At 40.0% G+C, this 26,101-nt stretch overlaps 2 protein-coding genes across 2 annotated transcripts; both read right to left on the reverse strand.

Annotated features, from left to right (window-relative positions):
• Positions 1-264: 264 nt before the first annotated feature.
• Positions 265-14,717, reverse strand: znrf2a (zinc and ring finger 2a). Its single transcript, XM_081376852.1, has 5 exons — positions 14,177-14,717; positions 8,883-8,981; positions 8,562-8,667; positions 1,729-1,797; positions 265-1,533 (listed from the first exon to the last, which is right to left on the reverse strand). Exons 1-5 carry the CDS (start codon positions 14,451-14,453, stop codon positions 1,521-1,523), a joined length of 564 nt encoding a protein of 187 aa, XP_081232978.1. The 5' UTR covers positions 14,454-14,717; the 3' UTR covers positions 265-1,520.
• Positions 14,718-15,830: 1,113 nt separating this feature from the next.
• Positions 15,831-23,245, reverse strand: mturn (maturin, neural progenitor differentiation regulator homolog (Xenopus)). The gene is made up of 3 exons (XM_081376854.1): positions 22,837-23,245; positions 17,929-18,051; positions 15,831-17,602 (listed from the first exon to the last, which is right to left on the reverse strand). Exons 1-3 carry the CDS (start codon positions 23,005-23,007, stop codon positions 17,495-17,497), a joined length of 402 nt encoding a protein of 133 aa, XP_081232980.1. The 5' UTR covers positions 23,008-23,245; the 3' UTR covers positions 15,831-17,494.
• Positions 23,246-26,101: the final 2,856 nt, after the last annotated feature.

A 26,101-nucleotide genomic window follows, 5' to 3' on the forward strand; every position in this document is an offset into this window, starting at 1 on the left:
TGTGAAAAAAGTATTTTTTTCACAGCAGAAACATTGAATCTACTTTCACTTTCGTGTTTTGTCGGCAAGAAAAAACCTGGGTGACCGTTAATCCAGATCACACAAAGAGCGGTAATGAGAGATTAACTCACGGTGAGTTTTGATAAGCAATCAATCATCTTATCACCAGTTTATCACCAGTTTTGAATGATAAGCAATCAATCATTTAAATATTCAACATTATACGTATATTGGCAAAGAATGGGGTTGATAAAGACAAGTTTAGGAGACAAATGTTGTATTACTAGTGTGACAAATGCGTTTTTTATTACAGTATCATATTTGAAATCTTTCCAAAACTAAGTTCTCGCTGCCCAGTGATTTGAGGGAGCAATAATTCAAGTTCTCAATCTCACAAGTAGGCCTAGATCTGGGCATAATTAATATGACAATACCTTTAAGAATATTGACACTGTTGGTAGGCTACTGGATTTTGCAGGGCAGTGGTTAAAAGCATCGATCAACAACACTAATACGATTTTTTACATTTTATAACTTTTTTTTTTTATAACATCACATTCAAACAGTGAATGTTTTGGTAGGCGTTTTCTCTTGATGGGTTTGGGAAAGCTTTGGGATTGCAATGGAAATTGAGCGCGAAATTTTAAACATTACATTCCTGCGCGGGAACAGTAAACAGTAGGCAAACGAGATGGTCTTCTCATTTGATGTTGTCATTTTTTTATATAGGCCTAGTAGGCTACTGCTAATTCCAACCACCCTGCATAATTTTGTAGACACCTGTAAAATTATGTGAAAAGATACAGAAACGGATGGAATAATTCATTCAAACACAAAGCAGAACAGGACAGACATCTGTACATCCTAGAGCCCTTTTAATTTATAATGATGAATTTATGCTTGAAGAGATAACTCATGGGAATATTATAGATTATTAAATATTATTTTGTTCATCACAAGTATGTACAACACATTGCAAAAAAAAACAGCATTTGTTAAAAACATATAATTAAACACAAATAACCATTAAAAGCTCAATTTCTTATAAGTAATTTAAAAAAAATAAAAGTGTACAAAAAATTAATTAATCTTTCATGTTGTTGGTTTTCCTGACATTCTTTCATTCATTTTCTTCAATAGCTGTGTATTTTCTATAAAAACAAAACTATTCCTTTGGGTAACAACAGATTCCCAGAAAGATCTTTTGGAAAAAAATAGATCTTTTTATGTGGTTATTGATCATGAAACACTATGTTCTTCTGGACGTGAAGCAGTAATACTGTAGTCCACCATCTGATCTCTGAAGAGCTTCATGGGTTTACTGGGATTACTGTTAAACAGCCTTCAGGTCCGATAATAGAACTGTGTAAAGCTAATTATGCATTCCTTATTTCAGTTTTGGCACAGCAGGTTTTAGGTCCATATTAAAGGTCTCAGATGGTGATGGATTCATCATCTAGTGTCAAAGCTGCTCAGATCCTGGAGAAAATATCAGCTGAGCTCTTTTCTGCTGCTCTTCTTTACTGGAAATATCTGCAGGAGTAAAAATACATAGTTTTGTGTGGAATGTGGTATGAATAGAGTACTGGGCATGCAACAATGACATTTTTTTAATTACTGAATTAGAAAATAGCATAACTATTTCTAATAGTTATGAGAACAAAAACTTTGGATTTGTATAATCTGAAATCATTTTATCAGTGTACTGTAAAGTGTGTAACATCTGACCTGTTTGAATGTAAATCTGTGGGATGTTCTGGACACGACCTGTTGACCTCGAACCATCCATCAATACACCTGCAGGAGCAGAAGATGAGATGATTTCCACAGACACAGACAACAGCATGTACAGTATGTGTGTGTGTATGACTGGGGGGGGTTTGAGTTTGGGGGCTCCAACCCCCTAAATAAGACTTTAAACCCCCTGGACATCAAAACGTCTCGGGTTACGACTGTAACCCTTGTTCCCCGAGAAGGGAACGAGACACTGCGTCGTCGTCGTGACGACACTTTGGGGAACGCCCCCAGCGTAGCGCATCTGAAGTATGAATGAAATCTGTCCAGTCCTGATTGGTGCTGCGTCATGACGTAGTAGATGACGGCATAACCGGAAGATACAAAGGGACGCCGGCACAAACACATGTTAGCTCCTTTGCGATGAAGCAAGCGCTCTGCCCGTGATAGGTGTGGCGACGAGACGCAGTGTCTCGTTCCCTTCTCGGGGAACAAGGGTTACAGTCGTAACCCGAGACATTCCCCTTCGAGGGAACTCGCACTGCGTTGTCGTCGTGACGACACTTTGGGGAACGTAATGCCCACTATGCCACACCGTAATCACGCCCGCCCTAGTATGAAGCTGGAAGACCAGGCACACTTAGGACGCGAGCACTCTGGCGCCAGGCGTCACAGGGAGTTGCAGACTGTAGAAACATATGAAGGTGTGCGGGGTGGCCCACCCGGCCGCCTCGCAAATATCCTGAAGCGAGGCTCCAGAAAGGAGGGCTACCGAGGAGGCCATGCTCCTGGTAGAATGAGCCCTCACGGCCATAGGTGAAGGCAGATTGCGCACCTGATAAGCCGTGGCTATAGCCTGGACAATCCAATTACTGATTGTCTGTTTGGATGCAGGCAGCCCTTTCTTGGGTGAACCAAAGCACACCAACAACTGGTCTGACTTCCTCAGCTGAGAGGACCTCTCAAGGTACACTCTCAGGGCTCTGACTGGGCAGAGCAGGTGAAGTCTCCCCTCTTCCGCCGTCGCGTGAGGTGGAGGATGGAAGGCCTGAAGAACCACTGACGTGCCACATTAGATGGCACCTTGGGCACATAGACCGGTCTAGGATGTAAGATGGCCTTAACTCCGCCGGGGGCAAACTCCAGGCAAGTTGGCATTATAGCCAAGGCCTGGAGATCCCCCACTCTCCTCAGAGAGGTGATAGCCAGGAGAAAGGCCACCTTAAGGGTTAGGTTCTTTGCCTCAGCCGACTCCAGTGGCTCGAAGGGGGCCTCAGCCAACCCCTCAAGTACCACTGCCAGGTCCCAGGTTGGGACTCTGGAGCGAGCCGCAGGCCTCATCCTCCGAACCCCACGGAGGAAACGTACAACCAGATGGTGCTTCCCCAAAGGCCCATCACCTACAGGCGAGTGGAAAGCCGCAATGGCAGCCACATACACCTTAAGTGTGGACGGGGTTAGACCGGCGGAGAAGCGATCTTGGAGGAACTCCAGCACTGAAGCCACTGGGCAGTTAACTGGGTCCACCTCACGCTCTCTACACCAAGTGGAAAACACATTCCACTTCAGGCTGTACAGTCTCCTGGTAGAAGGAGCCCTGGAGCTGAGTAAGGTCTCGACAACATCTGCTGACAGGCCAGCCTCTAGGTACCGAGCCCCCTCAGGGGCCAGACCCAGAGGTTCCACAGCTCTGGCCGGGGGTGAAATATTGTGCCCCCTGCCTGCGACAGCAGTTCCCTCCTCAGAGAGATCTGCCACGGAAGGACGTCCAGCAGAGCTACAATGTCCGAGAACCATACCCGGGTTGGCCAGAGGGGTGCTACTAAGAGTAGGCTGATCCCCTCTCGGCGGACCCGCTCCAAGACTCCCGGGAGCAGAGCGATCGGGGGAAATGCGTACAGACGCAGCCTCGGCCACGTCTGCATCATGGCATCCAGCCCCAGCGGAGCTGGATGCCTGAGAGAGAACCACAGTGGACAGTGGGACGTCTCTTGAGACGCGAAAAGATCCACTTCCACTGGGCCGAATCTCATGCACATGGCTTCCACCACCTCTGGGTGGAGACGCCACTCCCCGGGCCTCAGCCCCTGCCTCGACAGGACGTCTGCTCCCTGATTTTGGTCCCCGGGGACGTACATCGCTCTGAGAGACGACAGTTTCCCCTGGGACCACAGGAGGATCTGGTGTGCCAGTCTGCATAGAGGGTGCGACCTCAGACCCCCCTGATGATTCAGATACGCGACTACAGAAGTGTTGTCCGAGCGTATCAGGACATGGTGGCCGCGGAGGTCTGGGAAAAAGCTCCTCAGAGCTTTGTAGACCGCCAGCATTTCCAGGCAGTTGATGTGCCAGGAAGAATGCCGGGTCTCCCACAGACCTCTCGCAAAGCGGCCGTCCATGACCGCGCCCCAACCAGTGAGGGAGGCATCTGTTGAAATGGTTTTCCGGCAACATGATGCTCCCAGCACTGGTCCCTGGGACAGGAACCAAGGTTTCCTCCATATGACGAGAGAACGAAGGCATCTGCGCGTTACTCTGATCATACGGAACGGATTTCCCCTCGGGGAAAACCCCTTGGCTCTCAACCACCACTGTAGGGGTCTCATGTGTAGCAGGCCAAAAGGTATGACGTTGGACGCTGCTGCCATGTGCCCCAGCAGTATCTGAAACTGCTTTACAGTGAGGTTGTGGCCTAGCTTTACTCTGGAGACCATCGCCTGTATGGAACCCACCCGAGCAGGAGACATTTGTGCCCGCATCGTCGTGGAGTCCCATACCACTCCCAGGAACGTAGTCCTCTGGGAGGGCGTCAACACGCTTTTCTTCGTGTTGAGTCTCAGCCCCAAGCACCTGATATGAGCCAGAACGACATCTCGAAGTCGAACTGCCATATCGTACGAATTGGCTAATATTAGCCAGTCGTCGATATAATTGAGTACACGAATGCCCTGGAGTCTCAGCGGAGCCAGTGCTGCATCCATGCACTTGGTGAAGGTGCGAGGGGAAAGAGCTAGGCCAAAGGGAAGAACCCGATATTGGTACGCTTCGCCCCCGAAAGCGAACCTCAGGAACTTCCTGTGACATGGAAGGATGGATATATGGAAGTATGCGTCCTTTAGATCTATCGTGATGAACCAGTCCTCGAACTGGATCTGACTCACGATGGCTGGAATTGTGAGCATCTTGAACCTGAATCTCCTCAGAGAACGATTCAAGTGCCTGAGATCTATTATTGGACGCAACCCCCCATCCTTCTTGGGAACTATGAAGTACCGGCTGTAGAACCCGGACTCCCTGTGTGGCAGAGGAACACGTTCTATGGCCTCTTTTACCAACAGGGATTGAACTTCCTGTTCCATAACCCGAACCTGCTCTGAGCCGACCACAGTCCAGACCACCCCGTTGAACTTCGGGGGAGGGGAGCTGAACTGCAGTCTGTAACCCAGCTCTACAGTATGCAGGGCGTCGGTCCTCAGATCGACCTTAGGCTCAGAAGGCTTGCCGCAAGAGCGCCGTCTCCTTTGCCAGGCTCCCTCGGGAGGGGCGCGGGAGGCGACACTCCTTTTTGCACCTGTCGGTGCGAGGCTCAACATTTTAATTCCTCAAAATTAAATGCAGCCAAAAACACTAGATAAGTGAAACACGGTCTGGATGGTAGGCTGAATTAAAATATCTAACTTCTCAAAGTCAGATAATATTCCATAATTTTAATTCCATTAAGAATTAAATGCAGCCATAATCACCAGACAATACTGTTTGTTTAGTTTAATATTTATTTAAACGGTTTCGTAATCTACGCGCTGCCTCGGCAAACGTGAGATTCGAGCCGTCGGTCACAATATATCGGCTTTCATCCCTCGAGAAGAAAGTCAACAATTGCGAGGTTGAAACATCCGACAGCGCACGGCTTTTTTCTATGCACGCGCGCCGAGATATTTCTCAATGAACACTGCCAGCCCCCTCAGGAGCTGACTGTGAATGCCTCGCACCCAAACAGTATTATTTCACAGATCGTGTGTGTCCCTTTTATAGCAGACTCGTAATCTACGCGCTGCCTCGGCAAACGCGAGATTCGAGTCGTTCACAATATATTTGGCTTTCATCTCTCGAGAAGAAAGCCAACGGGCGCGAGGCTGAAACACCCGGAACGCACGGCTGTGTGCGTCAAGATATTTCTCAATGAACACACAGCCAGCACCCTCAGGAGCTGACTGTGCATGCCTCGCACCCACACAGAATCTTTATTGCAGAGTAGCCCCGTAATCTACGCGCTGCCTCGGCAAGCGCGAGACCCGAGCTATAGATTCTGTATTGCAATGCAGACATAATCTACGCGCTGCCTCGGCAAACGCGAGATCAGTCACAGAATCGTTAAGCAGAGTAAACCCGTAATCTACGCGCTGCCTCGGCAAACGCGAGATCCGAGCCACTAAAGATTCTGTATTGCACTGCAGACCTTTAAACTACGCGCTGCCTCGGCAACGCGAGTCACAGAATCTTATTGCACAGTAGACCCGCAACCTACGCGCTGCCTCGGCAAACGCGAGATCCGAGCCACTAGATTCTATATTGCAATGCAGACGTTATTTGGGACAATTCTTATAGGACAAACAACACCAAATAGGACAAACAGTCTCACACAGAGCGCTTTGCTGAAGAGCAAAAAGCTAACATGTGTTTGTGCCGGCGTCCCTTTGTATCTTCCGGTTATGCCGTCATCTACTACGTCATGACGCAGCGCCAATCAGGATTGGACAGATTTCATTCATACTTCAGATGCGCTACGCTGGGGGCGTTCCCCAAAGTGTCGTCACGACGACGACGCAGTGCGAGTTCCCTCGAAGGGGAACAAGAGGCTTGTTTGAGATGAGGAAAATCTGCGCAGAATCGATCACCGGTGATCAGCGCGAGATGCATGCCGGTTAGAAATGTGTCCGAGTGCGGTCCGCCTTGCTCTGATGTCATGCTGACGTATGTCAAAAATCTCTCGCGAGCGCAAGGTGCACCTGTCGGATTCTGCAGTCGAGCGCAGTTGCTCTCCACCGACTGCGCTGATCAGAAGCATGATGGGAAACGACTTGCTGACGACACAGCTTGATATTCATTGGTTTAAACAACCGTGATGTATTGCTCTTATTTAAAATGTTTGATTTTAAAACTCTGATATCATGTTTTATGTGTACGTTATGTGGTAATATTCCCAAACTACCTCAGTGCGATCTCTATGGGTTATGCAATGTAATTTCTATTAAAAAAAAAAAGAAAAGAAAAAAAACACACAAGAAAAAAGACTGATAAACATGTATTTGGAATGGAATTAAATAAGTATGCTACTTTGGGTGTCTTGTTCATTATATTTATTTTCATATAAAAGCAACAGAACTTAAATTCCATTCAGTTTATTAGCAACACTGTGCACGAGCGTGAATCCGGTGAATCCCGCGATATCTGTCTTTGATCTCGCAGGTGTCAGATCCACTGCGAGAAGAGAGATCTGTCCGGCTTGCCTGCGCTTTTTTCATTCCTCCCCTCACTGCAGCCGCCTACTCTCGCATACATTTCAGGCGAGGCGAGGCGCATCTCAAACAAGCCTAAGATGTGTGTGTGTAAGGCGGGGTCTGTCCTTTTAATATTGGAAACTGAATAATTCACATAGCTATGTATCAAAAATCATACTAATAATGTCAATATAAATAAATATATAAATTTGACCACCCCTAAAATGTGTCATACCATTGGCAATGCATGATCATGTTGAGCAGGACAAAATGCGGGGAAATACAGCACATTCAACCAGAGACATTAAGATACAGTAAGTGTTCAAGAGATAAATTTTTCTGGGGAAAAAAAGTGTTTTTAATCTAAATATAAGTGTATTCCATGGATTTCCCACACAGTTCATCAAAATGAAATGTTTATTTTGTTAAATGGTGGTTTACCTATAGGTTTATGTTTTGCGTGTGAATGAATCATAAATGATAAAATACTGTTAATTAAAACTAGATTGAGATCGACTATTTTTGATTGTCAAAATGCCGGCGGACACAGCTACAGTGAGTTGTTCAAAATCTTTATTTTTAGTAAACTCTGTGAACACAAACAATGTTGTCAATGCTGGAGTTCATGTGTAGAGCCCCTGGTGAGACTTCCAGCACAGTTTCATGTTGTGTCGAGCCGCATTAGTGTTTTAAAAATAGTGATTTTGATGCTATCATAGTCGTGCCTCAAGCACTCCCATTCAAAAGGCAAATTGACTGAAAACAAAAATACGGTCAAACTTAAAAGTGGCATTTCCATCCTAATTATGCTTTTAAACGAAAGTTTGCCTCGGGTAGATTAACAAAAAGACTATGTTTAACTATGTGAGCGCGTTCTTTCTTGATCATCCTTTTATCGGTGAAATGGTTAGGAACACTTTATTATAATTTTACATTCTGAGATGATGTATCAAAGAAAAAAGAAATGTTTTTAAACATTTTCTTTTGTTGTTTTCTAAATTTTACATACCAATATTATATCATTGTATAAGAAGCAAATCTCCACTACTCACAAATACAGGCAGCTGTATTTGATCCATGATCTTACTTATCCATGTACAGTTTATGTTAGTAATAAATTAAAAGCAAATGCAGTGGCCTTTTTATAAGGCATATTTTTCCTTGGTGATTAACTCCATATTTTTGTTGAATAAATTAGATCTATTTGAATTAAATTTGATTAACTTGGTTAACGCATGCATTAGCCTACATAAACTATGTAAGCTGAAAAAAAAACCTTCAAGTCAATGTATAACTCACACACTGTGTGTTAGTGAATGTTTCTCATACCCTTTGTGGTATATGCAGAGACAGGGCAGTCGAGCGATGGTGTCGCCCTGAATCATGTCATCCAGACATATCGCACACTCACCAGAGTCCTGGGATAAAACATCATCTACAGAGAGAGATAAACATCACCACATCACTATCAGCATCAGAGAAGCTGAGAGCAGCAGGAGTCAGAAGATGACACATGAGGGCGCTGTTAACAACTAAACAAATGAGCTTTAACAGACTGTGGAGGACAGAAACAAGCCAGTCCAGCATGAAATATGATTAAGTAAACAGGTCAATGATATATATAGTGTGACAATGAAGGTTTTATCTCACCGTTATAATTAAGTCTGTGTTTGGAAAAACACATGGGCAAGTGAACATCTATTTCATCAGAGGAGACATACTTTGAGCAGATGGGACAGTCAAATCCAACTGAAACAAACAGAACAGACAAAACTCATTCTTAACCATTGCCATGTTTGTATGATTGATGTCCTCTACATTATACAGGTCAGCTGAAAGATAACAAAACCTATTTATTTACTTCCTCTCAGTGAACAGCAATTATAAGATTACAAGGCTATAAAAAGCCATTTTGGAAATGTTGTAATCTTGTCTGTGAGTCAATTTACTGTAATGTGCATCACTGGGTTATCAACACAACATGAACAATATCTGATACATAAAATCCACAACACGTGCTTGAGCTGCACATGGCTGAATGACTGTAAAGCAGGATTTCAAATGAACTTCATTATGATTACAATGAAACCTCTGCAGACAAAGGTCTGATATAGGGGTGTAATGATACACTCGTCACGATACGATACAATCACGAAACATTTAAGGCAAAATAAAGTTCTGTTTTTTGTTATTAGTTCCAAGACGTATGGTAAAAAGTTAACAAAAACATACTGTTGATTAAAATGCTAAATTTGGTATTCGGCTACATCAGGGGTGGACTCCTGATCCTCAATGTTCAGGGCAATATGACACCAGAATAAAAACATTCACGATTCTGAAGCTGAAAATACAGAATTATGTCAGACACATATACGTTAGATCACTCACTACATATTTAAAATAACACAGGTCACTTTTACAGGTAAAATAAGACATTTGGCATTATCAGGACACACATATATCCCCCTATTGCATTATTATACCTAATTTTCAACATTATAGTAGTTTATTGTCACTGAAACTCAGTAAACCTTAATTTTTTTCTCATGCAATACACTCACACTTTCAATACAAGTATTCGTTGGATCTCTGTGTGTAAAAGATTGTGTATACTTCTGTGCATGAAAGACCCAATATACTCATCAAGATATGCTTATATTTATGCATATAATTATGCAACAGAACACAATACAGAGAATTAAGCTAGAATCATATCATTAATTATAATGCATTTCTGATGTGCATGCACAGTAAATCTGAGCACTACACAAACGTAACAAATTCAGTGCATTTTGTAGAGATTTGCAGCAGTTTTGATAGTTTAACTCATGTGTTGAACATGTTTGCCGCTTCTTTGCAAGACTCGGGCTTAAGTGAGAAATCATTTATGCATTGACCTGTAAATCACTAACTAGATAAGCAGACAAATGTTATTACTGAGAGAGTCTAAACTCTTGTGAATGCTGGGTTACAACACACACACATATCTTTTTGAGGACATTCATTGATATAATGCAATCCCTAGCCCCTTACCCTTACCTTAAACATCACAACTAAGTGCCTAGCCCTTAACCTAATGCTAACCTTAACCCTAAAACCAAGTCTTAACCCTCAAATAGCCCTTTAGGAGTGACAGAAAGTGAGGAACGGCCAAAAGGTTCCTCACTTCAATGGTCTAAAATTCAAACTGGTCCTTATAAAGGTAACTATACACACACACACACACACATACACACACACACACACACACACACACACACACACACACACACACACACACACACACACACACACACACACACACACACACACACACACACACACACACACACACCTGTTTATCATGCACTGACAAAACAAAAAAACAGGTCAGCTGTGTATTCATGGGAAGGCATCTTCAGACACACAGCGGCATCTCAAGATTACAGACACAAACACACTTAACAGGACAGCTGTGTGTGTTTATGTGTTTGTAGCCTACAGGAATCAAGGTCTACAAGGGAACTTTATGCTGATGTTTGGGGTTAAAGGTCACATTGAAACATGCCTCAGTTATGATGGCAAAGGTTGCTTGAGGATTACTGCTGTCCAAACAACACTGTCTAGTGTCGGGCTGGGCATTGACACGTATCTCACAATTCAATTCGATTTTGATTCACAAGATTGCGGTTTGATTCAGTTCCAATCTCGATTTAATTTGATTTAATATCGATTCATTTGGATATATACCAGGTAGAGTACATGTACAGTACAGGAAAAAAACTCTCTCTCAACAATATGCTTTAATTATACAGGGAACCCTGTGAGTTTAATATTAATATTACAACTGTGATATTAATGCTAAATTCAATTCAGTAACCACTCTACAAAAGTACAGTAACATCTCAAACAGAAACTTAAAATAAATAAAAAAATGTATCAAGTTAATGCACATAAAAAAGTTTGGTGCACATAAAAAACAATGGCAAGTGCTGAACTCCCATCAAGTCAGTCACGACAATAGTTTACGTTATTATGAATTTTATGGGTAATCTGCATGCAGCACAATTTTTTTTATTTTTTTTTTATTGAGTTGTTCAGGTTGGTCTTCTGCAAGAACCACCGTACAATCAGATAAAACCAAAACCTGTCATGTTCTTCTTAAGAAAAAAAAAACTCTTTAAGGTGAAGTATGTAGTTTCTGCAACACTAGTAGCACCTATAACAAAAATAAAGCATATTAATAAAGCCTTCCACAACTCAGACATCACAAACACAGCTCTTACAGGTGCTTGTTAAGGCATGTCAAAGTAAAAGTAGGCTTCAATAAAAGGTCTAACATATTAGAAATACTTCTAGCTGTGTTGATATGTGTAATGAGGAAACAATTGAAAAGACTAACCATGAATGGTACACTATTAGTAGTCAATGAACAATTAGTCTTGTGTAGCCAGAGCTTCAGACTGACGGCAGAGGGTCTGGACTCCATAGCAGCCCAGAGGCCGTCTGACTGACATGTAAAGCAACCAATCACAGTTCGTTGTGTTCTGCGTCTGAGGTTGAGACGAATGAACAGTAAACTGGGTTAAGAGAATGCATTTTAACATAAAAAAATCGTACATACTTTTAACCTTTAAAAATGTGAGAATTTTTCAAGAATTGCACTTAGGAACATTCTTACGAACTTCAAAGAATTTACCTTAAGCGACCTTAAGCACCAGATCAGATATTTTGCACAGTATTTACTCAAAATGCATAAAAATAAATTAGGCTGGTTAGGCTAGGCTGCTAGTAGATTTTGAAGGCAATGCTATTGTGTTAACTGGTCAGCAACAATATTTTGGCTGAATTAACTACAAGCTTTAAAAAAAAAAAAAAAAACGATCCAATTTAGTTCATGCACATTCTGTTTTGGTTCTGTAATTTTGCTATTGTCTGAATTTTCTCATTTCTTTTTTAAAATCACTTAAAGCTCACGATCTGAACTGAAAACACACACAGCAACACATATTATTGACAGAGAACACATGACACACACATTCCTCTTGCACTTTGACCTTCACACTCTAATTTGACACATAAAGTGCAGAAGAATGTCGCTTCAATCTCTGCTGTAAATACACCATTTGTAGGTTGATTTTCTGAAAAGTAAAAGTGTCTTTGTCAGGTTAGTGTGCTGAAAGTGTCAGTGTTCAGGAAACCAGAAATTTCAACCAGACGTTTTTTCATTTCTGTTTGATGCTGCAATTACAATAGCAACAAAAATTAAAAATAATAATCTTTTAAAAATTACTTTATAGAAAAATAGGTACGTTATAGGTCAGACTGTGCCTCACAAATCAAAAAGCTGGCAACCCAACACTTGATCACAGTTACTTCCAACACGACTCATAAAGAAGGATTTCAAGGAACTATGGCTCGTAAATGTCTTGTTAACAAATACAATAACTGTCAAATAATGGACAGCAATGCATTACTGTATATGACTGATGCAGATTCTCTCACGTTCATGTGTGTTTGTTTCCCAATCAGCAAAAATTCCCTCGGATTCTAATCAATCTGACCTACTATCAAGAAATTGACCGGAAAATTCATTAATGATTTATTTAATATACTCTGTCATTATCAGATTATATTAAATAACCATTGTAACCTTCTACTTAACACAATAAAGGTTTGATATCTATTGCCACTCAAAGGTCACAAAAATATAACATTTTATAGTTACATTTTATAGTTAGGACCTTTTTGACCCAACCTTAATCTGAACAGGCAAACCTTTTAGAAAAGTAATCATTTATTTTATTTTCATAATATTATATATGTTTCAAAGTCATTCAGCCAACATAAACACATCAGCAATAATAAAGAAATATGCTCCATCCATTTCCATGTTCTCTAATTATTGAATGAGGAAGTGTCTGTGTTTATCGTTACCATAACAAATCCTCAACAAAACAAGTCAGCATTCAGTTCTGCTCTAGATCACAGACTGTTCAAAACATGATGTACAGACGCCATGAAACATTCAGTCACGCAAAGGTGGTCTTGTAAAACTTTAAAAACATGTATTAGAAATCTATATCCTACATTATAAAATATATTTTTAATGACCATACTATGATAAGCTCCTCTAGGGTCAATAAGATACGTTATATTATAATGCATTTGTGATTATAACACTGGATACAATTAGCAATCACATAATACCAATAAGGTACATTATAATATATAATATAGTATAGTATAATATAATATAATACATTATGTATACTGTAAATATATATTTTTTAATGTAAATGTAATGCATAGGCCTACATGGACTTACTGGCATCATCAAATTACCATATCATAATCACATATCATCACTATGACCTAATGATAAGGTTGATAAGCCACATTATAATATATAACAATACATCCATGACTTTGTGATTATAATTAATTCATCATAAAATGTCAACAAGATTCATTATAATATTTTAATGCATATGACTGAATATATGGTCATAAACAAGTTTGACAACCATGTTAGGCCAATAAGATATAATTGATGGCATTGTACAACCAAATCATAATCAAAACCAATGGTCAATAAGCTTATAATATGTCATAGGGTGAATTCATTCAATTTTTGCCATTGAAATGACTGGGAAAAGTGTATCAAATAAACCTGAATTTACCCCTATGAGCTTGTAATTATGATAAGTTCAAGCATTTAATCATATAAGGTCAAAAAGATCCATACTATAATGCTTATCAGTAGGCCAAGGTATTCGCAATATATTACAATATATTAAAAAACTATTATAATGAATATCAATACATTATTTATATATTTGGCATATATAATGCATTCATTATTTATATATATATAAATAATGTATTGATATTCATTATAATATTTGTTTTTAAATCATACATGTTATTGCATTTGATTTGAGTGGTATAATGGCAGCTCTTACCGCCCAGCATGTGAGGCGTCAGGTGTGCAGGTAAAGAGCCGATCATCAGTGTTCTCTGTCCGTCAGTCTCATCTCTCCGGCCGCTGGTGGGTATAATCGCGCTCTGGATGAATGGCCCGGGTCTGTGTGATGAATACTGGACCCGTTCCCCGATCTGACCCGTCGAACCGCCCGCGTAATAGCGCAACACTGCAGCTCGCTCGTTCCCGTTCACATCGGACCCGGAGAAAGACCTGACCCGGACACCCACTGACGGACTGCTCTGTTTCGGACCCATCCTTTATAATATCAGTCTTTAAAACTCCTAGAAGCCACGAACTGAACCTGCAGCCTCAAAATATCGATAAGCAAAAACCTACAAACGCAAAATATGCATTAAACGCTCTTATAGATCGAAGCCCAAACAACTTTTCACACTTCCCGAAACAAATGAGAGCAAATCCAGTCGAGCACACAGCAAACTAACTCAAACAGAGTGATGTCAAGATCACGTGATGCTGCTTCCTCCTGCATGGTTGTTGCCTCCCCTCCTTGTCTCACTGGTTTTGCAATATTATTACTGCTTTCCTAATAACTGTTTTTCCTTTTTCTCTGCTAATCGGAAGCTCTCTATTAATTTCAATGAAATCATTAGATGCTTATCTACTACTTCATTACCTTCTTCTCCGACATGCAGGAACCCAGAAATGAAATATTACTGCCTATGTTATTTACATAACTTTATCTATTTAAAAATTTCTAGAATTATGTCTTGTCTGAATTGTCCAGATTGAGAATCTGAGCATATAACTCCCTTCTCCGAGAGCCAATCTGAATTTTTTTTCTAATAATTATCAAATATTGTGGAATAAATGCTGCTGCACCTATTCTTCTGATCCTTTAAGCGTATGTAAAGAGATTTGTCATATTACTATATTTCTACTTAGTGTAGTCATTAACACCTAGCCTACTTCAATGACTGACTTCACATCTCATGACATACAAAGCCTAATATTTAATGTCAAATTTACATCCAACCAAAGTCCAAGAATATGTCATGTGTTCTGCTGAAGAAGGTTACAGCTTATATGTGTGGGGAAAACAGTGATTGAATAATTATGAAAACAAAGAGCTAAGAAATGCAGAATACACTCATAAGGTTCAAATTTAATTGCTGAATTTTAGGTTACAGTACATGCTGACCCAAACAAGTTTTACTCCAGATTAATTCTAAATGACTCTAAACAACAGGCTGATCAATATTAATCTAAATCAATGACAATATTTCCAATTACCACATTGTAAGATTTGAACAATCTTCTTAGAAATTAAATGATTAGTTATAAAGGTGACTCAGATATCATCCACAAATGGATTTACACACACAAAGGAGTGAGTAAATAAATAAATATAATAAAAGGGTCAAATATAATAAACAATAGATACATATTAATAAATAATATAAATAATAATAATTAAAATAATATGAATAAAACAGGAATCACAAATCCAGTACAGAACTTTAGCTGTTACATAAGTACATAAAGACAAAAAAATAATACAACAAACAAATACATTTTATGGTTAAGCAAAAGTAATCAAAATTAGACAAAACATGGCTAATTTGAGAAGTTTATCACCGAAGACTTTTGGACAAACAAAACCAAATAAAAACCACAATCTGGTACAGAGCTTTGACGGTTACAGAACTACATAAAGACAGTCAGAAAAACAGCAGCTTTGATCTCAGTAACACACTTCCGTATAATGTTGGTGTAACTTCATCTCTACGCTCGACGTGTGCAGGAAGACACTATGGAAGCAGAAGACGGAGGAGGTTTAGCGTCAGCACATTCACGTACAGTATGTCCTGTGCAGTCCTTCAGGCATCATCATGATGAGATATGAGTGATAAATGATGCTTTAAAGAGGTCACATGACCATGAACAGCAGTGACATCAAATACTCTTCAAAATAAAGGTTCCAGGGATTTGCAGGAAGATTCCACCAAGAACTTTTCATTCTCTATATAGTTCTTAAAAAAGAACATTCTGGAAAGTTCTGGTGATTTAAAGGACGTCATCATTTGCCTAATCAATGTTTTGAAGAAGTACATAGCAACTCAAGAACCCTATGAGGTCCAATAAAAGGTTCTTGATAAGAAGTGGATTCAGAAGCGCTGAAGAACCTTTATTTTAAGAGTGCGAAATTGTTTTCTTGAATTCGATACACAGTTTGACCTTTCTCCGGTTAAGCTCAGAGTTAAGCTTTCTTAACTCAGAGGACTAGATACAATATGTTGAGTAATACAATCAAAAGACAATCAAGGCAAAGAGAGGATTAAAATAAGAGTGGTTGTTAGAAATGCCACCCATCCAAACACACATAACCTCATCACCTCTTCCTCAGGGATTACCAGACTTCTGATCTGATCCTTAACCACAGATGCTTTGTATGCGCTTGCAATCAGCTTTGGTTATTTGTCATTCAGTGAGTGATTTAAAGTACATTTCAATAAAAGCACAATCCCACAGAAGTGACCCAGGGTTAAAAGTCTCATTCAAGGGTACAATAAATCCACAATCGACATCTAGCCAACATGAAATCAAAATTCACCCTAACTACTTTTTATATTGCATGTTCCTGGCTTTAATGTGACAGATTCATTGGTGCACATTATTCCCACCAAAAATAAAAAGACTTTTCTTATGACTTCACCTTTAATTATTTAACTTGAGCAAATTCACAATTGTTTTGTTCAGAAGAGCATACTACTCTTGCTATTTTGGTGTGTTGCATGGAATATCCCAATGATATTCAACATTTATTAAAATGTGCAGTGTTTATGCTAGGTATTTGCTAGTATTTAATTTAATCAGACTATGAAGAACTAAGATGTTTTTACCACATAATTGGATTCATAACATCCTTATTTTTGAAGATGACAACCGCACGCCACTCGCTGAATTAAACATGCAACGTAATCATGTGACAACAACACAGCAGAATTCCATTCTGAACATATTTACTACCTTATGATGTCACCTCTTCACATGATGGGTTTGGGAGATAAAAAAAAAAGAGATCTGGGAATAAGATATTTGTTTTATCTCTGCTTGAATGTGATTAGAGTTATCATGACATGACAAATATTGACATGAGAGTTAATATAGATCAAAATAACATGATCATTTGAGTTAAAATCAGGGTGCAGGAAAAGCTGTCCAGATATTAAAGGGTGTAATGGTGCAGTGTGTGTGTGTGTGTGTGTGTGTGTGCCAGGTGAGTAAGGTTAGGAGAGCAGGGCTTGATGCAGAGACTGAGCCTCACTGCTGGCCATTATTGCTGGCTCACACCCATCTGCTGGTGGTCTGGCTCTGGTTCCTCCTCTACGTCTGCATGATACTGATCGAATGTGTCATCATCGATATCTGGAAGACCCAGGAGCTGCAGGATTGTTTCACAATCATTCCACACAGAACAGAATCAAACCAGAACAAAACTAAACAGAATGTTCAGATGCAACATGCACTCCATCAGAAGATCATAATCAGTTCTGGCTCTGAAATCTGATTGAGTGAGTCATGCTTGAAACATCTGAAAAATAGGTCATATGCACACATCTCTGTCTGTATATCAATCACATTTTATGATAATGTGCTACATTTATGATAAATTTTATGATATACAGTTAAACCAATGAGTTATACCTGGCTGAATAATAGTTTATTGTGTTAATTATTCTTGATAAATGTGGAGCGAGAGAGACTTACAGGCCTGAAGGATCTGAAGACTTTGTCCAGCACCTCCAGCAGTGTTTTCTTCCCACAGGAGGAGATGTAGTCCTGTGCCAACTGCAGGAATGGTAGACAGTCCTCGCTCTCACTCCACACGTGCTGAAAACACACACACACACACACACACACACACACACACACACACACACACACACACACACACACACACACACACAGGATTAGATTCAACACATCATTTCACCAGCAGTTTCAGACGTCCAAATATTTCACTTAACACAACAACACTGTGTGTGTGTGTTTGTGTGTGTGTGTGTGTGTGTGTGTGTGTGTGTGTGTGTGTGTGTGTGTGTGTGTGTGTGTGTGTGTGTTGTGTGTGTGTGTGTGTGTGTGTGTGTGTGTGTGTGTGTGTGTGTGTGTGTGTGTGTGTGTGTGTGTGTGTGTGTGTGTGTGAATATTTATTCAACCATATTTCAATACAGCTTTATATACTTATTTAACTAATGGTGTTTTTTTCGTAGTGTATTTCTGTAGCTCATGATATACATATATATATATATATATATATCTTGAATGCAAAGTCACTTTGTATAAAAGCGTCTGCCAAATGCATTAATCATATTTTTATATTTTTCCACGATGGAATTGCAAAGCCCAGTAAACAATGTTTCACATGTTCCTGACAAACTTAACACTTCTAAATATCATTTGCAACGGAGAGAATTTGTAAAATGATATCTACACTGATCTCCTTTTGAAAATCAGACTGCAAATATTTGCACAAGTAAAAATATTTTTATAAACACAAACCACTCCCTGGTATATTTATTTCTGGATTTATTAAATAGGTACATACAGAATATGGATAAAAGGAATTCTGTGAAGTCAAGTCGAGCTTCCTGCAGAGAATCTGGGACACTAAAACTCTTTGTCCCGTTATATTTATCCGAGCGAGAGGGACCGTTTTTCAGTAGATGGCCCAAATAATCTTCTCCTCCCAAACGGCATTTGAGAAAAAAGTTTAATGAGGAAATAGAATCGGATTTGAATAAAATACAATAGATCACAGAGTTCTACTACTAAATAAGTTTACAGTGTGTTCATTGTGTAAAACCTGATGTTGTCAGTTAGTAAAAGTCAAATGAATTGAGTTATAAAGTACATTTCTGTTGTTTATTGTTTGTTTGCTGATACTGGCACTCAGAATATCAGAGAGAGCAATAACAATAAACGCTGAAGTTTGTGCTGTTATCAATGTTTTGTATGTTGAATGCTGTCCACTTCGTGCAAATGATATAAGGACAGTTTTAGTGCATGTGTGCTGCTTTGAGAACAAGGACATGACACAACAACACATCATCTGTCTCTGAGGTCATTGAAAAGCATGCTGATATTTCAATCACAGGTTTATGGACCTCACAGGGAAATGTATGATCATCTCAAACCTCATCAAATCAAAATGGAGTTTTGTAGCTGTTTCGTCTCAGCTGTTTGTAGAGTTTCGTCTCAGTGCGTGCACTAAATCGCTCTGTCTTGCGGCGAAACTTTGTTAGCACTTAGCTTAGCCCAGTTCATTCAATATGGGCCAAGCAGAGAAGCTACCAAACACCTCCACATTTTCCCTATTTAAATACAGTTACTCGCGTAGTGTAACTCGACCTAGGACGGTGACACAAAACAAAACGAAGCACTTCGACTTGGCGCAGTAATATCTTTACTAGAGGGAGCGGGGGCCGGAGAGAGGATTTTTCACGAGTGAAGATATTACTGCGCCAAGTCGAAGTGCTTCCAAGCACTTGCTATGGTATTCCGCCATACAATATAGTTATCCATTTTACACGCTTAGAAAAGCGCAACGTTTTGTTTTGTGTCACCGTCCTAGGTCGAGTTACACTACGCGAGTAACTGTATTTAAATAGGGAAAACGTGGAGGTGTTTGGTAGCTTCTCTGCTTGGCCCATATTGAATGAACTGGGCTAAGCTAAGTGCTAACAAAGTTTCGCCGCAAGACAGAGCGATTTAGTGCACGCACTGAGACGAGAGAGGTATGTATCAACTCGTCTTAGTTAAGGGAATAACATAGTTTAATATGAAAAAACGGTGGAGTATCCCTTTAAAGCTGCAGTCCGCAGTTTTTCCTCTTTGTCGCCATCTCTGTTCGAAATCTGCAATTGCAGTTATTCACGGAATTATCAACTTTACGTGGGTTGTGCCTCGGCTCGGCACAGCGCGGATGAATCCAATGTTTTGAGGAGAATGTGCGGTTGTCAGTCGCTGCCGGTGTGGATCCTGGTATTCGCAATCACAGATTATACTTTTTGGAAGTATGACCAACATAATAATTTTCACCGGAAAATGTCAATCTGAACAAGTAACATCCACTTTTGTTCTGACCAACTAAGGGGAAAAAGCATTGCAGTAAATCACGCTGATTAAATCTACCGATTGCTTATCATATCACTCAAACCGTGCAAATTATACTTTTTTCTCAAATTGTTAATGTTAACAACATCAGCATTGTGTGACTACATTTAATGCCCTTCCGATATTTATCCTTGTTTTCACACGGGCCAGTTGCAGTCTCTTTTTTCCTCCGAAGTCTTTCGTGTTTGTTCGGGTGAATCTCCAGTAGTCACTGATGATTGTCGTTTGAACCTTTCTGGATCCGCCATCAAATTGATGTTTAATAATATCAAGTGCTGTGAGAAAAGGCTATAAATCTCCAACTCCAACATCCTCACACTCATAGCCGACTAGCCGAGACTCTTCTGTATGTGGGCAGATGTGACGTAATGACGCAAAGCCATGCTCGAATTTCCCGCGGAAATCCACCAGTACCACTGGAGTTAAAGACATTATTACAAGCTTACCGTTTTGAATCGAGCTAAGGCAAGCATAGAGTTTTGAACACTGGCTGATTATGTACTTGCTCAAAAAATTATTTGGGATAATTTTTAACTCAAACAAGCTACGGACTGCAGCTTTAAAGTTTACAAAAATTCTAATGCTCAACTACTGGTTAAAGGCGATTACAGTAATATTGATATGTCCACTCAACATGTGGTGAACTACTCTACACACTGTCTTTCTCCTGAGATCTCAGCTCAAGCTGTGTTGTGAGGGAATGCCTGAAGCAATGGATAGAAAACTTTCTTTTACTGATTTCAGAGATTATTTATGCATCTGTCAAGGGCTCGCAGGAACAGTGGGAAAAACCCTCGCAGAGGAGCTCTACCAATTCACATCAATTCACTTCAGCTGTATTAACTTGAAGAAGGCTACTGACAAGAATCAACATTAGTAACTGTTCAGAAATGTAAAAAGCTCACCAGAATGTAGCCAAACCCAATGGGTAACACTTTACAATAGGGTTAATTAATAGCAATAACTAACAATGAACTGAACTTAATAGAATTAACTAACAATGAGCAATACACATTTGTTACAGTATTTATTAAAAATGCAACTGTTCATTTTTAGTTCATGTCAGCTCAAGTCCATTATATAATATTAACAGATACAACTTTTGAGCATGTATTAGTAAATGTTGAAATTAACATCAACTAATATTAATAAATGCTTTAGAAGTATTTTTATTGTTAGTTCATGTTAACAAATAAAACCTTATTGAAAAGAGATAAGACTAAATGCAAGCTTGCTAAAACAATGTCTAAACAGCTATTTGGAAATTGGTTAACATTATTGATCAATTGACTTTTATAGTCTGAGGCCACTAGCAAAAATGCTTATTTTTGCATCCTTTAGTATTTCATTATATATTTTATTACCATCATAACAATCTGAGTGAAAGGTTAAACCCAAAAATGTATTGCACTAATGTACTTATTTTATATATTGATATGCACAATTACTGATTTTACACCATTTAAAGGGAAAAAAAGAGAGAAAAATCCTGTTTACTTCTAAGTTTAAATGAACATGTGGTCTCAGACATTTGGCCCAACTGTATTTTTTATCTATTATTAATGTAAAATCTCTCCCTCTCTCTCTCCCCCTCTCCTCTCTCTCTCTCTCTTGCTCTGTCACACACACACACACTCTGCCTCTCTCTCTCTCTCTCTCTCTCTCAGTGACCCTGCTGATCGTGGTATTGATCCGTCTGAGTAATTAGAGCCGTGTCCTGCTGCTGCATGAGCTCTGGGACTGCAGGGTGATGCGGTTGGTCCTATCATGTGCTGTGATGTCAGGGAAACTACAGTAAACTGTTGTGCTTCATTTCAAACAGAAACAAAACATGTATCCAACAGACATGTGCAAGGGGAGCATTAATGCAAATGCAGCATGTGTTTTTTACTACATCACAACACCAAATAAAACAGAGAATACCGGCACTATTTATCCCTCAATGACAGTGAACTGTGCAGCTTTAGACCTTTGTGCTGATAAAACACATTTACACACACCTCATGGCCCTGAAATGGAGCTGATGCAATACCTGTCTGACCAGAACACATGCATCAGTCTACACACACTGCATATTACATTTGTATTGTAATTGTTGGCAGATGCATCCTACAACCCTACAGCATCCAAAACATCCAGCCAAGCATTTATAGAGAAAGTACTGCAGTCAAAAACAATGACATCATTCATTGGCTTTCAGACAAAGGCCTTAAAACACATGGAAAAAAATAAAAAGTATATCGGCAATACCAGCTTACAGTGATAGTATACAATATACACGCGTGATTTCAGTCTTATCCACTCCAATAAACCGGCCCGTGTCTAATAACATGCTAATACCATAGTAGCATGTCCAGAAACCATGGTACTTTTTGTAACTGAGACAAGAGACTGTTTAGATTATAACACAGCGGTATCAACACACACACACACACACACACACTCGGGCGCGCGCACATCTCCCCCTCCCCCTGAGGACATACTCGATTATGTCATACTTACAAAATTGTCGGTTCCTCCCGTGAGATTGTCCGGGCAGAGCACGTAGAACGAGATCCCGGGCTCGGCGTAGAAGTCCAGCCGCCTCTCGTCCACATCCTCGGCGAAGATCAGGTCGAAGGGGTTCCCGGAGCACCATTTCTCCGCGGTGTCCACCAGCTCTTTAAACTCCATCCTGCGGGTGATGCTGATGCTGCAGATGCTGAGCTCTAACGCTGCGTCGTCATGGTGATTCGAGAGGATTCGTGTTTGCTGAGGTCTCACTGTCTCATGGCGGCCTGTATCCGAGTGTTCCTGAACTGGACCTGAAGGACCGGACCCGGTTCAGCCCGCCTGTGCGGAGAACAACGCCTGTCCTCTAGCAGGATGACGTCACATGACAACACATGCGCCCCTCGTCATCATCTGCATTAGAGACCATCTCTAAAGAGATACCCGTTTCCTCAACTGATCAAACTTACTACATATATAAATAATCATATCTTTTTGATGCTGTAGTAAATATGAGTTATTTTTAACAACAGTAACAACAACAACATTTCAAGTGTATGCTGTCATATGCTGACGTATTTGGTAATGTATACGCAATTTATATTTGTTTACAGTTTTTTTAGGAATTTAAATAATTTAAGAGTAAGTCTTTAAATCAATGAATAATGTATCATGAATATTATTAAGATGAATTATTTATAACTATTAAATTGTGTGTGTGTGTGTGTGTGTGTGTGTGTGTGTGTGTGTGTGTGTGTGTGTGTGTGTGTGTGTGTGTGTGTGTGTGTGTGTGTGTGTGTGTGTGTGTGTGTGTGTGTGTGTGTGTGTGTGTGTGTGTGTGTTTTGAAATGGCACTGTAGGTCGTATCTATTGTGCTCCACTAGAGGGCGCCATTAGTCCAGTGTTTGGAGCAGTGGGAGAACAAAGGTCAGATTCATGAAACAATTTGCCTACATACAAATGATAGAATTTACGATTATTTTATATTTTAACAACATTCTTTTTTTGGAAATTTAAAATCTTAAGTTTTGTCTTAAGAACAAGTGGGGGAACGGATTCCGACCCCCTTTTTTTGCCGTCGGATTCTGGTCCCCCCATATTTCTGACACACTGAGGTTCTAATATTTATCAAATTGATGCTGTTTAAGCTCCATCCACACACAGAATAGAATAAGCATATTTTAAGCCAATACATCAACATCTGTCATCATTGGGGAACGGATTTCGACAGCTGAACTATTTGCCGTCGGATTCCATTCCCCCTATATTTCTTACACGATGAGGTTCTAATATTTATCCCATTGCAATAAATTACTAGTCTCAATAGTCTAGTGGTCAGTGTCTTAACAATGTTTTTTTTTTAGCTTTGGGCGACCCGAGTTCAAGTCCCGGGTCGTCAAACTGTCTTGATAGTATACTGTCCTATCATAACAAAAGGAAAAAAATATAAATATTTTAAATTAATGCAAGTTGAGAAACGGAATCATGACAACATGCGCAACACCGTTTTCTCTCATCATGCTTACAATAGACCTATGCTCGGGTACAGTAGTTTTGTCTGTAATTGCAAAAAATAATTTAAATATAGTGTATAATTGTAAAAATTTATTTAAATATAGTGTATTTAACAGGTACTATGGTAAGCTACTACGTTAACCTCCCTAAAAATGATAAATTCTCTAAATTGATAAGCTATAACATAAATCTCTTTACAGTTTTTTTGGATTGCTTAAGCACGATTTTCAAAACAGGGCCCATGTTTTCAAAACACTACACACAATTAGCACAACCACACACCCAATTAGCAAACCACTACAGATCCTTTGCATAATTAAACACTCTTGTAAAAACTATACACTTCTGTTTAAAAACCACACTTTGTTACCATAAGAAACACACACGTTTCACATTACTATACTCTGTTTGCACGAGTTACACTCTGCTGTGATAAACCTAAAACACTTTTAGCACTTCTAATTCCCTATGATTAGAGTAGGCTACCATCAACAAAGTACAAATATAATGTAAATTCACCAAACACTACACCAATGTTGCAGACTGAAGAAACTCATTTATTTCTCAACACACCCAAAATGTTGACATGGAGATTCATAATACTGTAACAAAATGTCACTTTACGTATTGTACTGTAAGTTTACTGTAAAAAAAAAAACAACAAAAAACAAAACAAAAAAAAACTAGACATTGTCTCTTCACCTAGCTAGATCTGGCCAGAGAATTTCATCAACATCGCAGGCAATGTTGTCATTAGCAAGACACCTTGGAAAGAAACGTCTTGAATGACGAATCCATCCTTGCATTGCTGCTACCTCCATCTGGTCACAGGCCTCCTCCATGGCTTGGATGAGGGGTACCTCAGCCTGGAGGCGGAGATCATATACCTTCCACCGCCATGCCGAGAAAAACTCTTCTATAGGGTTGAGGAATGGAGAGTATGGTGGAAGATATAGGACGGTGAAATGTGGATGTTGCTGAAACCAGTTCTGAACCAGAGCAGAGCGGTGGAAAGACACATTGTCCCAGACAACAATGTATTGCATATGATCGATTTGATTTGCTGCTGTTATGTTGTGCAATTGGTCCAAGAATGTAAGTATGAGTGGTGTGTTGTAAGGGCCCATATGGGCATGGCGGTGGAGGACCCCATTCTGTGTAATGGCTGCACAGAGTGTTATATTACCCCCACGTTGCCCTGGGACATTGACTATAGCCCTGTGGCCAATGATGTTTCTTCCCCTCCTTCGTGTTCTCGTCAGGTGGAACCCAGCCTCATCTACGTAAATGAACTCATGCTGGATCTCCTCTCCATCCATTCGTAAAACTCTCTGAAGAACAGTGTCAGGCAAAATTGTGTAGTTCAGTGTAGATCTAGTACACATATTACAGTACAGTAAAAGATTATGAGACAGTATGCAAGATCACACTGCTAAAGTGAATACATACCTCTGCATAATCATGCCGCAGTTGTTTCACCCTTTCGGAATGGATATCTGATGAATGGATATCGTTGAAACTGGCGTGGTTATTGACAATGTTAGCTTGGAGCTGATTGAGTGTTATAGCATTGTTGGCCAAAACCATGTTTACCATCTCCCTCTCTTGCTGTCCTGTGAACATAGGAGGCCTTCCCCCTTGTCGTTCCTGACCCTCAATCCTATGTAGAAAAAAAAAATAGTATACAATAGTACAGTAATTTCACAGGAAAAGGTAACAGAAATGCTGATAGTGCATAGAATACAGTACTGTAAGCAGTTAC

Source organism: Scardinius erythrophthalmus (genome assembly GCF_964197995.2).
Source record: "Scardinius erythrophthalmus genome assembly, chromosome: 10".
In the NCBI taxonomy this organism is placed as follows: domain Eukaryota; kingdom Metazoa; phylum Chordata; class Actinopteri; order Cypriniformes; family Leuciscidae; genus Scardinius; species Scardinius erythrophthalmus.

Coding starts and splice junctions, on each gene's coding strand:
- mturn (XM_081376854.1), bottom strand. CDS start 23,007: ATGGAGTTTAAAGAGCTGGTGGACACCGCGGAGAAATGGTGCTCCGGG. Junction 18,052..22,836: donor CGGGAGGAACCGACAATTTT/GTAAGTATGACA, acceptor GTGTGTTTTCAG/CACGTGTGGAGTGAGAGCGA. Junction 17,603..17,928: donor TCTTCAGATCCTTCAGGCCT/GTAAGTCTCTCT, acceptor ACAATCCTGCAG/CTCCTGGGTCTTCCAGATAT.
- znrf2a (XM_081376852.1), bottom strand. CDS start 14,453: ATGGGTCCGAAACAGAGCAGTCCGTCAGTGGGTGTCCGGGTCAGGTCT. Junction 8,668..8,882: donor ACACAGACTTAATTATAACG/GTGAGATAAAAC, acceptor CTCTCTCTGTAG/ATGATGTTTTATCCCAGGAC. Junction 1,798..8,561: donor CTCTGCATATACCACAAAGG/GTATGAGAAACA, acceptor CTGCTCCTGCAG/GTGTATTGATGGATGGTTCG.